General features: G+C 39.4%; 2 protein-coding genes across 3 annotated transcripts in view; one reads left to right on the top strand and one right to left on the bottom strand.

The window, feature by feature from the left end:
* Nucleotides 1-1,106: 1,106 nt before the first annotated feature.
* IKBIP (IKBKB interacting protein) lies at nt 1,107-5,532 on the bottom strand. The gene is made up of 4 exons (XM_082280680.1): nt 5,172-5,532; nt 3,648-3,867; nt 2,827-2,944; nt 1,107-1,935 (listed from the first exon to the last, which is right to left on the bottom strand). Exons 2-4 carry the CDS (start codon nt 3,839-3,841, stop codon nt 1,108-1,110), a joined length of 1,140 nt encoding a protein of 379 aa, XP_082136806.1. The 5' UTR covers nt 3,842-3,867; nt 5,172-5,532; the 3' UTR covers nt 1,107.
* Nucleotides 5,533-6,765: 1,233 nt separating this feature from the next.
* Nucleotides 6,766-13,920, top strand: part of APAF1 (apoptotic peptidase activating factor 1) — a gene marked incomplete at its 5' end in the record, with an annotated part of 29,163 nt that continues 22,008 nt past the window's right edge. For both annotated transcript variants that reach the window (XM_082281113.1, XM_082281114.1), the window contains 6 exons: nt 6,766-6,903; nt 7,186-7,375; nt 8,668-8,865; nt 9,879-10,059; nt 13,023-13,135; nt 13,654-13,785. In XM_082281113.1, coding sequence (XP_082137239.1) covers nt 6,766-6,903; nt 7,186-7,375; nt 8,668-8,865; nt 9,879-10,059; nt 13,023-13,135; nt 13,654-13,785 — 952 coding nt within the window. The remainder of the gene's footprint in view (nt 6,904-7,185; nt 7,376-8,667; nt 8,866-9,878; nt 10,060-13,022; nt 13,136-13,653; nt 13,786-13,920) is intronic.

The following is a 13,920-nucleotide window of genomic DNA, read 5'->3' as shown; positions in this document are numbered from 1 at the left end:
ATAAATGACTATCAGGCCTATTCGGTACTACTACAACATGTGTAAGTAGGTCTGTGGATAAACTGGATATTCCCTGGCCCCAAGCACGTAACTCCACTGATTTCATTAATTACTTTTGCAGCTCTTGGTTCAGCAAACTTTGGGAAACAATGTCAGCAACACTGTTAATTTTTTTTTTCCTTTGAAATGCAGAGCAATACCAGACATATCGTGTAATGCCTAACAAAGAACATCCTACAGAAGAAAAGGTTAAACTTTGTTTCTAAAGCACCAAAACACGCCCCCCAAAAAACCAACAAAACAGCCCTTGCACTAATACAGTGACAGACCAAGCCAAACATGTAAATTAAATGATGGAAGAAGAATCTAACAGGAGTATCTGTTAATAAGAACTTCAGTCTACGTGTAGTTCAATGACTTCAATGGCAGAACAAACCAATGCCAGTGATTTTAGGAGGTTGGAAAAGGCTGGAAATGAGGTCTAAGGAGGCCAGGTCCTTGGGGTCAAACAAATAAATGGTAACAGCTGCTATGTAAATACCAGCTGCTTGTACATGCCAGAACAAGACAAGGTTCTCATTAGGGGGTACTTCACTAGTATTTTCTGTAAGGGTGTTGTATCTAAGCTTCAGCTGTTAAAAATGTGTTCGGTGCTTTCCTGCAGCACAAAACCAATATGGTGTACAATACATTAAAAACAAGGTACAGCTATCTCTACTGAGAAATAAGTGATTAATTGTTCACTGTTACAAGTCCATGGAACATAATACAAAAAGTAACAACAAAAGAAACTAAGTAGGGAAAACTAAATATAAACTAAAAATATGACCTTTTCCCCCCTTAAATCTATATTCTTTGCTTCAAATTAATTTTTAATAAAAAAGATATTTTAATAAATTAAGCTGAAAATGATCCTTAATTTAAGAAAATATTCCTTTCCTTTAACAAAGTATTACTGTCTTGCTCTCCAGCCTCTTTCTCAGCCTTTCAGGCTGTTCCAATGTCTCTTTAGATCAATGACAATACCTCAGCTATCCATGACATACATTGAAATCACATTATTTATAAACAAGTGCTTTTTCATCAATGAAAAACCTAAGTCCAAATTCACTGATCCCCATTGTGGTCATTTTCTAAGTTAAAGCTTTCTAAAGTTCCTTCTTCTGCTTTTGAAGATACTGTTATGTCAGGCACTGTTTCTAGAACAGCTATTTCAGACCACACTTTGAACGTGCTGCCATTGGACTGTAGGCCTTCAAGAACCTTCTGTATCGCCACTGTATCAGAAACAGTTTTCAGCATGTCATTTTCCACAGCGTACAGCTGTGTCTTCAACTCCTGTATCTTTTTCTCCATACCAAGCAATTCACTTGACAATCTAAGAATAGAGTGAATAGCATTTTCAATTGTTGGCAAATGGGTCTTGCACTCCTCAATTTTAGGTTCATAGTTTACAAGTTTCTGATTCAGGTCTGTGTCCTTGGCTACCAGACTATTCTGTTCTTCTCCTAGCTTTTCAACTGACTTTGCATCCAAGTTCAACTTTTGTTCAACTCTAGAGAATTCATCATCTTCTTGTAGTTTTAGTGTTCTGATATTTCTGGCTGTACTGTCTTCCAAATCTCTTATTCTTTCTGAAAGGGATTTAATTCTTTGGTCAACTTCATTAATTTTAGAAGTAACTTCTGTGTGTATGAACTTTGCTTCGGATTTTAAACCACTAGCATTTGTGTTCATTTCATCCAGGCTTCTTCTCCAGAAATTTGTAACATTTTGGAACTTGTCATTAATGCTCTGCATCTTTAGAGAGAGAGTCTGTTCATTGTTCTGAATATCATTTATGATGTTATGAAGAGAAGATATTTCCTGCCCAAACTCAGTCATCACAGAGACGGATGAGGCAGCTTCCCGCAGGATACTTTCAGAAGGCTCAAGCTGCATTTACAACACAAAACAATGTCTGTGTCTACTTAACAAAAGTAAGAACAGAAAACCATTTCCATTTATTAAGAGAGAATAAAGTCCCTTAAAAGTCACTGTACTTGTTACAAAGCTCCTCCATGATGTGTTTCCATGTTTCATCTTTAAAATATTGTTGGTTAACCTAGCATGAAAAGTCATGGAAAAAAGGTATGTCTGTTGTTGAATTTCTATAGAATATATGCAATTTTCCATGTTTGGTTTTTTTGGTGTCCAAAATATAGTAAATCCCATGCAACATTTTGCAATCTGAAGTGTAGTATATAAATAAACAAATTACATCATGTATAAATGACATTATTCTGAGATCAGTGCTGAAACAAAATCACTGGCATGAGCCATGTTGTGCTACCATCATTATCTTTGAGGTATCACAGATAATTCGGCAGCCAGCACAGCTTTTCTACTTGATAGTGTCACACATGGTAATACATGTTTCACTACTACTGTATTTTCTTATCTATCACTTCATTATGTCTTCATATTATTAGAACAGATCTGCTACATCAAAATGCCTGTAAATTTTCTTCAAATCAATGTATGTTAGAATCACACACAAAAGAGGACTGGTAGAATGAAATATGTGCATATATGTAAGTTCTTAAAAATAGTTTCGTTCCTGAAAAATAATACTGATATACAACCACTATATTCACATACTGGAACAATGGCATGGATTGACATGCTTTGTCACATGTAACAGTCTCTAAAGGCCTATTCACAGGCAAGTAAAACACATTATGAAAACTTATTTTAAATCAGTCAGTTAAACTAACAAAATAACAATGAAGTAAAACAATGACAAATGTTCACCAAAGATTATCCAATTAAGATGTTAATGATTACCTTTTCAGAAATTAGGTTTACTTTATTTCCCACATCCAGAATTTTTCCAGCTTCTTGCTGTAAGAAATTGTACTTTCTTTCCAGATCAGCAAATTGGCCTGACTGCTGAAATAGAAACCTGCAAATTTCAAGTAAATAAACAGAAAACGTAAGTACTTAATTAGCATATATTAAGTATTCCAGGACTTGATTCACAGCAAATAGTTACTGGTGGAATTCGTGTTCACAAAATTTGCTAGATCAATACATGACAGAAAAAAAAATTAATGAAGTTGATCTGTCTTGATACTGGAGTTACGTTCCAAAAGAGGTGGAACAAGGAAGCATCCGTAGATGTCTTTGCTGTTAGACTGCATGCTAAGGTAACTAAGGCACTGATACTGCTAAGATATTTTAAAACATCTTTAACAAAGATACTTGACCTTTACTTAAACACTGCACCTGATGAACAGTTTATCACACTGCTGAGCAAATTATTTACAGAGAACTCCACTTCTTCTGTCCAATTATTTACTGCCTGCCAAATGAGCACTTGCAGTCAGACTAAGCTGCTCTTCAGGTAGATGTAGTCTCCAAAGGAGTTATTTAGAATTCATGAGCGAGGCACCTTCAACACGATGTAACAGATGGAGCTTCTATAGTAATGTAATAGTAACTGCACACCAATGTTTCCATGCTTGTGAATACTGCTACTCTTTCCTTGATCCTTCGGCTTTAACAAGTTTATAGGCATTTAGCCCAAGAACTCTGGTGACATGTATATCAAACAGCCCACAGAATACAAAAGAAAATACTAAAACCCTCTTTAGAGAGTTACCTACCAGGTCACCACCAGGCAAACAGCAAGAGAAATGATACTCAAACTTGTTCTTGAGTCCATCCAAAAAGAATTCCGATTATTGCTGGTCCTGGGACTTGCCAGCTTCCCATAATTACTGTGCTTCTCGGCCTTTTGTGAACCTTCATTGGTCTTGGATGAAGAAATACCTTTTTTCCTTGGCTTAACTTCAGACATATTGTGGCCTGAAGCAAACGAGAGAGCTAGAAAAAAAACCCAGAAAGGACTAGGTTTTACTTCTTACTTTTAAACATCCTCAAACACAAACTTTTGCTCTTTAAGTACACAAATACATCCCCAAAAATGTTTCTTTTGGTGTTTACTATGCTTCCTAGTTATGTGAACTTTTGTAAAGTATCATAATACTTTCACTAGCTTTCTGTATTACAGAGCACTGCTTTCGTGTTTTCTCCAACTGAACTGGCTTTTCAAGCTTAAGCTAATTTCACCTTTCCGGAAATATTTCGTCTGCTGTGGCATAAGCTATTTTAAATATGTAAAATCACAAGGACTAAAAGCATATTTCTGTTTGTAGCTGATGACTGTCACAAGTTCATCAGCAATGTCACTGACGAACTTGTGTTTTACCTGTAGATTTAAAAAATATTACCTACACCACACTAAAAGGGGAAAGTTAATTTATCAATTTAAAAAATAAAATAGCAAATCAAGCTTTAATTTAGAAATAGTTCTGTTGTAATGATTTCATGTCATCTGTAAAACACAAACATCAGTTAATAAGAAGTCATGACAGAAAAATTCAGAAGATTCGTGAAATCATGCCTCTAGAAAGAAGAAAAACTGTAACTTCTTCTTGATAAAATTAAGGTCAGAATAGATTGAGGCAATATGAATCTATAGCTCATATTTTAACCAACCAAGTGAAGTACAGAGTGTAGGTTTTAAGCCTTAAAGCTTCCACCATACAGCTCAAAATAGGTTTGATCCTTTGCAAAGTTGCTTTAGCATAATTTGAGACCAAACTGTTGTGCTGTTTTGTTAGATCGCTTTGCAGCATTGCCGCTTAGTCACGTATCAAAAAATAAATATTTGGAGATTCTTACTTACAGGGGTAAAAAGCACTGTTTAAAATCTAATCTGTCATGCAGGTACCTTAGAGCTGTTTGAGTCACAGTACTAGGAAACATGCTCTGAGCTCGAAATATGGAGAAAAACAAGTTTTTAATTTCCCCCCCAAAAAAACCCCAACCAACCAAAGTTAAAGTGGAGGCAAAAAAAATAGAGATCTGAATAGCTGTTAGGAAAAGAGTTTAACAGAGAAAAGCAAAGTTCTGCTTTAAAAGGACGGCTTCAGCGCGCAGCCCGGTGCGATACAGAGGGATGAGCCGCAGCTCCCCAGAGACCCTCCCGGACCCCCGGCCGCGCTGGATCCGCGGCACCCAAAGTGACCCACCGCCCCCTCCGTCCCCGAGGCTCCCGGCAAGCCCGACCACCCAGAGCAGCCCTGGCGGCCCCTCTCTCGCCCCCCCGCCGCCGCTGCCCGTACCCGCCGCGCTCCTCCGGCCTCAGCTGCGGCGGGCGGAGGCGGGCCGGGCCGCCCTGCCCCGCGGGCACCACGTTTACAGGCCCCGGGGCCCCTCCCCTGGCTGCGGCTGGTGCATCGCCGCCCGGCGCGCCACGTCCGGGGCCCGCCCGCCGCCGCGGGCAGGCGAGCGAGCGATCCCGGCACGTACAGCCGGGGCTCGGCGGCTCCGCGCCGGCGCGGGAGGGAGCGCGGGGCTTTGTTCGGCGGCGAGCGAGCGGGCGAGCGGCGAGCGGCCCGACCCGGCCGTTCCCTTCCTTTCCCTTCCCCTCCCCTCCCCTCCCTTCCCCCCCACGCCCGGAAGGAGGAAGCGCTGGCGGCGCCGCCTTCCCCGGAGCCGCGGGGCAGCGGCTGCGCCTCGGGGCTCGGCGGGGGCTCGGGGCCGGCGGTGCCGGGGCTCCGCACTGCCCGCCAGGTGAGCGGCGTGGCGGACACGCAGCGACGGACCGGAGCTGACCGCGAGGGGTCCGCCTGGGCGGGGCAGGGGGCGGCGGCGGGCGGTCTGAGCGCCTCGGTTTCTGTTCCGTTCGCGGCTAGCAACAGCGGCACGGTGTGAGTTAACCCTTTGTTTTGGGTGTTTGTGGAGCGATTTCTTTTGTGTTTGATTCACGTGTGGCATTATTATTATTAGTTTTTCTATCGGGAACCTCTCGCGTCCCCTTTCCTCCGTGTGCGGTGAGATAAAGGTAGGGTGGAAGGCTTTCCTAAGTGCGTAATTTTCAGTGAAATTAGGAAAATCTGTCAGTACGGCAGAAGAGGCGCTCCATCATGGACTTATCCAAAAGCAGCCGTTCTACATCTACCCCGCTCCTGAAGGAGAGAGTGCCAGAAAAGGTGAACGCTTCTGCAGGTACCTGCCTAGTTGCTCTGTGGAGGATTTTGGACTTGTTTATGGAGCTTTCCTGGCAGGATTGTAATCGGAGAGAGCGTTTTGATCGATTGGGACTCGCGGAGCAGCTGATTAGTTCTGGAAAACCTTTATGCTGTAGTCAGCTTCACCTTCTGTTTTCTTCAGACATTTTTTTTTTTTTTTTTTATGACATGGAGGAAGAATGCAAGTTTAGAGTCGTGTCAGATGCTGGCAAAGGAAGGTATCGCACAGTCAGTGGCAGTGTTGGGTGCTCCCTCTTCCATCATATGTCAAGATCCAAGCGTCCTTGTGTGGAGTCTTGAACTTGGAGATAACAATGTGTTTATCCCCTGCAATGAGACCAAGTCCTCTTTCTCATCCTGTTGTCCCAATCACATGATCCAAGGACTTAAAAAAAATTGAGGGATGTAGTGGGTGGGGAGAAGACCTTTTCATAGAGACATTTAGCAAGTTGCTAGTATATGAGAAGCTTTTAGTCTTTGGTTTTGTAGTTCTGAAAATGCTCATAAACATAAATTAATAGGAATGGGGAAAAGAATTTGTATTTTCAGAATTACCAGATGCTTTGCTACTCTTTTAACACCAAAATTCATAAGCTGTTTTAAAACTTCTCTCCCTCTGCTTGTAAGTTATGTTCCCATTCTTACTTGATTTCTCCCCCCCTCCTCTTTTTCACACTGAAGAAATATGGATGTCAGGAGTAGAAACTATTTGCTTATGAATCGTCAAGCATTGGAAAATGACATCAAGACTTCTTATATTATGGATCGTATGATTTCTGACGAAGTACTAACATTACAGGAGGAGGAAAGAGTGAAGCAGCAGGTAGAATAATCTCTCACTGCTATATATCTTCCTAGTCTACTCATATATTTTACCATCCTTTTTAAAAATACTAATTTCTGGCTAATTTCTGGATTTGTCAAATTCTAAAGTGTATGCCTAGCACACAGTTTTTATTGTACTTCCTAAGGTTGTGTTAAGAGCTTGGTAAGTTAAAGGCTATTTCTCTTGCTATAAATAGTTTATAATTTACAGAGTGATAGATGAAATGATTTCTAAGGTCTCTTAGTTTTGTATAATACCTCTTCTAATTTTTTTTTCTAGAATACACGGAAGGAGCGAGCAGCTATGCTAATAAACATTATTCTTACAAAAGATAATAATTCATATAGATCCTTTTATAATGCACTGCTTCATGAAGGGTACAGAGATCTTGCTGCACTTCTTCAGGACGGCATCCCTGCCATCTCGTCTGGTAACAGAAAGAGTTCGATGGATGGAATGACTTCCCATGGTCAGTGTAACTACAGCAATCCCTGTGCTTGAGCGTGAAGACAAGTTGTGTTTTTTATTCCTTAGAATAAAAATATATGTATATATATAAAATATATATGTAATAATGTGTCATACCTGTTCCAGTGAAAAAGGAGCAGTTGGTGCATTGGCTTGTTTTGATTGTGTAATAACGATGTGTGTATTTCATGTAATAAGTAATGTGGCAGGAGAGTTACAACAGTTACAACTTTTATAGGTCATCTTGTAAGTGTTCATATTAAGTAATGTTTGTTTTAAAAGGCAGGCGACCTGAAGCTCTTATGGTTTTCTCTTATTGGTATAATTTTTGTTGTAAGTGAAAGAAGGACTCTCATTTGTATGCACTAAAGAAGTTGAATCTATCAGAAAAACTCGTAGCCTCCAAAATTCTGATACTTACCTTGAAGAGTAATCTTTAATCTTTCAACCTACATTCCAAGAGTTGATCTAATTATTAGGTTACTTAATTCTTTCCACCAGATCTTTTAATTACCCTACATAAGTTCCATAATTTTACCTGCATTGTCATCGGTATCATCTTTGAGTGACATGAAATAAATTTGTAGTTTCTAATGGGCAGAACCTTCTAACTGCATATGACTGACTGCTGTATTTACTGGCACTCTATGTTTAGTAAGTGTCAAAGGTATGTGGAGTTTAAGGCTGTCTTAGATAATCAAAGTTCATCAGTTATGTCGCTCCACATGGCCACAAAGTGGGCAGATGAAGTACACATTTCCTTTCCTGTTACGCTTTACCTCTTCTATTTCAAGTCGTGCTATCTCAGCTTAAATCAGTGGAAGTCTTGCTTGGACCCCAGTGCTGTGCTGTGAAGTGCCAAGGAAAGGCCTTACACAGCATCCTTTCTTTTCTGCTGCATCCACGGCGTGGTGACTTCTGGCTGAGAAAGTGACTTGATTGCTGGGTATAGTAATGTTGAGCTCCTGTGTTTGCTACAGTTTCCATGGAAGCTGTTAATTCCCCTTTTACTTCTAGGGATTAATGTAACAAGCTTTCCTCATGCAGTTATTAATTTGAACACTGTTTTAGGTAGGGGGCAAGTTGCCTGCTAATTAATTTGTTTCTAAAAAGCAGTATTTTTTCAGTATTTGGTTTTTGAGTCCAGCAGTTTTTAGGGCATTTTTATGGGACATGAGAAGGGGAGGGAGCCCACTAGTTATTTTGGGTGAAGATTTGTGTGGTGTTGGGTTTGAAGAGGCATCACATTTAGAACTCCTGTTTTATTTTGATGTTTCTTGTTCTTAACTTTAGTGAAGACCATTCTCTGCGAAGGAGGCGTACCACAGAGACCAGTTGTGTTTGTCACTCGGCCAAAACTGGTAGATGCTATTAAAAAGAAACTGTACTGCTTGGGAAGTGAGCCAGGCTGGGTCACAGTTTATGGAATGGCAGGCTGTGGGAAGACTGTCTTAACAGCAGAAGCTTTAAGGGATCCTCAGCTCTTGGAAGGTACTGTCAGAAAAACATCTGTATTTTTATAAAAATCACTATAGGTGTAGGCATGTTGGACATGTATGGTGCAATATCATATGTCATCTTGAAAGTGATTTAGGTTTCTAAATTTCTTAGGTGTTTCTGAAATATTTGCTTGCAACATACAACTGTCACAACCATTTAGTGCTCTAGGACTACTAAGTATTTTATTAGTTTGTAGAAAAAGGTTTTGAATAGCTTTTCACCTTAGAATCTGCTTTGGTTAATGAGAGTAGATGCATCCTTAATTAACTTGAAATTGTTATTTCTGTTAGTGCAAAATAATATATCTAGTTATACTCCTTTTGGGCATTGCTTGTAAAGTCCTCAGACTCCTCTCCTTGCTATGTGAATTTGAAAAAGTCTTGCTTTAACTTTTACCTATATTTTAATAGAGACAGGCATTTGTGGATGGTAGTGTTGCCTTAGCTTAAAGCAGATCCTAGATAAAACCGTTCAATGGCATTTTTTCTAGTTTATTTACTTTTCCTTGCATAGGACACTAGGAGGAGAAAGTAGTACTTGGCATTAAAAAAAAAAAATGTAGGGATAGGTACTGTAGCATCCTCTGCTACAGCTGACTCTTTTAGATGGCTTTTGATCACTGTTTCTGGATTATTTTTACACCCCAAACTCCCAACTCCTGCAGTACTACAGGGTTAAAAATGCAAATGCTAGGTCAGGCTAGCAGAAAGATGGATGCAGAAGGGGCTGTGGTGGGACAGGCAGGAAGACATGTGGAAAGGAGGGGCAACAGCATCAGTGATGGTGTGAAGTTTCTGTGGGTACTTGCCCTATAGAGTCTGTTCCTTTAAAAATGAACAGGAGTGGTCTTGTAGAACCACCCTTTGGTGTTAATTGCAAGGATGGCTTGCAATATACTTTACAGGTTTGTATTTTAAGTAATGCTGACTTACTACTGTAAGTTGCTAGTAAATATTTAAAATTATTTAAATGTATAGCATGATTAATATTGCTTTTCTTGTTAGATTACTTTCCAGGAGGAGTTCACTGGATCTCTGTTGGGAAACAGGACAAAGCAGGGCTCCTCATAAAACTTCAGAATCTCTGTAGTAGATTGGAACATGACTCCACTCTTCCACAAAGGCCACTTAACATTGAGGAGGCTAAAGATCGTCTTCGTTTGCTGATGCTACGCAAATACCCCAGGTGATGTCAGTAAAATCAAACACTATTCTTTAACTGATAAAACTCTGCAGAGTAACTTTGGTCTAATTATGTGAGGTGTCTGTGTTGTGCTTACATGTGTCTGTGATGTGTATTTTTTTTTTAACCAACATCCTAACTTAGGCTAGTAAGGCTTCTGCTAACAAAGTATGTTAAGCAGCTGTACAGGAGTCATATCTGCTTGAAAAAGCAAATAGTGAAATAGTGAAAGATGGGAACAAACAATTGGAAATAAGGATTGCTTTAACTTCCTGTGTTCTCATTGTGTGTGTAGACTGGTTTACTGATGTGTGAGGATCATGCAGCAGAAAAAAGGGTGTGTATCACTGCAGAAAATTCTTCCTTTACAGAACAGCTGGTGTCTTTAAAAAGTGTATGATCTAGAGGTACCAAAATGAAAACAGATTTTCATGATGTGACCAGTTATTGTCAAGAAACCAGGGAAACTGTTCAAACTTCAGGGAAAGTGACTTGATTTAATTAAGCAGCATCTCAGTTACTGCACAGCTTTTTGGATCTTTGAGAAATAGGTTTTATTATTTGTTGAGGATTTCATTACTCTCTGGGAAAATCTGTACTAAATTAAATAAGCCTGCTTGTCAGTGAGTTACCTTGGGAATAATACTCTAGCCTTGTGATCTTTGTAGATAACATAGAATAGAATAGTGGCATTTTTGTACAGGGGGAAAAGAAAAAATCTTTCTTGTGAAGAAAAGATGTGAAAAATATTTCCAGGTCTTCCAAAATAAATCTATCTGTTTATCAGCTGCAAGTGCACTTTTCCGTGAAGGGTGTGAAGTGGTTGTCTCCATTGAGACGTTTCCGTTGCTATTTCTTGTTTATTAACAAGCAAAACAAATTAAAACTCTTCAATACAGAAGTGGCCATGGGAGGAAGTAGAGGGGAATGTGCTGGGGAGTAAGGTTCATAGAGGGTGCAAGTGTATTGGAAACAAAGCTTCACTGGTTGTGCAGCGTGGGAAGGAGCTGGCTCTACTCTGGAATTCTCTTTGGCGACAAGAAGTCACTTTAGCTGTATCTGGATTCAGGCACATCTCTTGGGAATAAAGTATTAGACAAAGGATTCAGATTATGAAGCTGGTATGTTTCTTGGGATTAAAGTATTAGTCAAATGAAAAATTGAAACTATGATATACTTTAAAATAAGAAATTACAGAATTTAGTCTCCTGTGATAGTTATCACAGGGTATTGCTTGTTGGTTTGGGGTGCTTTTTTGTTTGTTTTGGTTTTTCTTTGTTTTAAGGTTTTTTTAATAATCCTAATTAGGATTTAAGATTTGTTGGTGTGACTTGAGGAGAAAAATCATGGGTGCCTAATGAATGGGAGGACTTTGAAGTGCTCAGATTAATTAAAAACAAAATCAGGCTGTAATTCATGCCACCCAGCATATTTTCAAGTGTGAAAGTGACACAAAACGGGTCCTTTATGGCTGTGATAGTATTTTTGTGAACCCTCTGATTTATCAAAAGGAGGAGTTGTATAAAAATGAGATAGGGGTATCCAAGAGTTAAACGTGTCTTTGAGAATGGGGTATGATGTGTATGCACTCCTTTAAGGAGGATCAAATCCTTATTTACGGGCTTTGATGGTGTAAGTAGCACTTAGCCGAACAGAAATGCGGAAGTTTTGTCACGCTTCGGTGGGAATTGGACAATTTAACCAGTACCTAGTGGAGCGGAAAATTCCATCCCTTAAAAAAAGGTAGTAAATGGAGACCATTTGTAGGATTAGATGTCAATGATTAAACTCACTGAATGCAAATAACTGGTATTTCTTTTCATACATCTACTTGCTGCTAGTCTTTTTGACTTCTTGCTCCCTGAAAACCAGTCTTGTAAAAACAGTTTTCAGTGACTTCTCTGTCATATATAGGCAGGTGTAGGGAAGTCTACTGTACATTATTCTAGTGAGATTCCATGTAGGAACCTGCAAACCTGGCTGGCCATAGGACTAGAATATGTAGTCACTGAAATGTCGTTTATGTATGAAGAGCCTTGCCATTCAAGACAATTGCTTCACAAGAGGATTAGTCTCATATAGCTTTCCAAAGATACAAGAACAAAACTAAAAACTCCTGAGTCAAAAGGAAAGCTTAAATGCTTTCCCACAAAGCTTATCACTAGCCTGTGTCAGAGTTATCTAGTCTTTTACAACCCTTTTCTTCATTTATGACACCTAGTGACTTAAAACCAGTAAATATTTCTGTTTTGCCTGGCGTCTACTAATGGAAATATTTCTCAAAACATTGTTGTTTACACTTCAGTTGTAGCTACGAAATAATAAATGGTAAAAATGTTTTTGAGATAACTGCATTCAGCTTCTTGTGCAGTATTTAATCACGGAATCACCAAGGTAGGAAGAGACCTTCAAGATCATCAAGTCCAACCATCAACCCAGCACACCACCATAATCACCCCTAAACCATATCCCCAAAGTGCCACATCCAGACACTTCTTGAATGCTTCCAAGAGACAATGACTCCACCACTTCCCTGGGCAACTTATTCCAGTGCTTAACCACTCCTTTACGAAAATTATTTTTTCTGATATCTAATATGAACTGCACCTGCTGCAACTTAAGGACGTTTCCTCTCATCCTTCCACCTGAGACATGGCAAAGACACTGACTCCCACCTGGCTACAACTTCCTTTCAGGTCATAAAGATTGTTAAGGTCACCCCTGAGCCTCCTGTTCTCCAGTCTAAACAACCCCAGCTCCCTCAGCCGCTCGTCTTAGGACATTTTCTAGACCCTTTACCAGCTTCGTTACTCTTCTCTGGACATACTATTAAGATATTCTACATACTAATATAAAAAAATTATGCAGTGATACTTTGTAAATTCTGAAAATGTTCTTTTATTATTAAAATGCAATACTTTATTTTGGCACTAAAAGTTGATCTGAAATATTTCTTCATGCCCTAGATCTCTTTTGGTCCTGGACGACATTTGGGATTCCTGGGTGTTAAAAGCATTCGATAATCAATGTCAGGTTCTCATCACGAGCAGGGACAGGAGTGTAACGGATGCTGTGGCTGGTAAGGAACAGTTTCCTCTCCTGCACCACAGATTTTATGTGTCTTTGTCTGCAGCTTGTTCATGTGAACTTTCAAAAGAATCTGATAGAATCTGTCTATCAATTTGTGCACAAGTGGCCAGGTTTTAGAACTCTGCTCTGTAAGACTTTATGCTCTTTGTGAAATAAGTGTTGTATGTTATCATAGAAATTACATGTTTACATTGAAGAGTGCAGTGATTCTCAACAGAATAAATTAACCTCTGTGGCACTGATGCTGTTAGACTGATTATCTCTACACTGTTCAGCAGTGACTGCCCATAATACATGTGTAATTATTAGCTTATAGGCTATTTTTTTCTATGTATATATCTCTAATGCAAGCTGATTCTGGTAAGTAGAATTTATACCCTTCTTAGTCCTATAAAATACTATGCAAAAAGTCATGAACCTTTGCTCGAGATTTTACCTGGAAAATACTTTGAATTTCCATAGGGTTTTTCACATTCGTTGAAATTTTTTCCATGTTTCCGTTTCTAGGCAATAAGTACGAGGTTCATGTGGAAAGTGGACTAGCACATGAGAAGGGCCTGGAGATTTTATCCCTATTTGTGAATATGAAAATATCAGAACTGCCAGAACAAGCTAACTCCCTTGTAAGAGAATGCAAAGGTATTCCAGTTGCTCTTTGTTGTACAATTCACCACTGAATGTAGTATTTTTCTTCTGTATTTTGACTTAAAAATAGAGAAGGGAAAACCCTTTGATACTGTGTATGTTAAGCAAAATACAAGTGCTTGTTAAATA

The sequence above is a fragment of the Coloeus monedula genome (genome assembly GCF_965178545.1).
Source record: "Coloeus monedula genome assembly, chromosome: 4".
In the NCBI taxonomy this organism is placed as follows: Eukaryota; Metazoa; Chordata; class Aves; order Passeriformes; family Corvidae; genus Coloeus; species Coloeus monedula.
The sequence above is the reverse complement of the archived record's forward strand: the minus strand, read 5'-3'. Positions and strand labels throughout refer to the sequence as shown.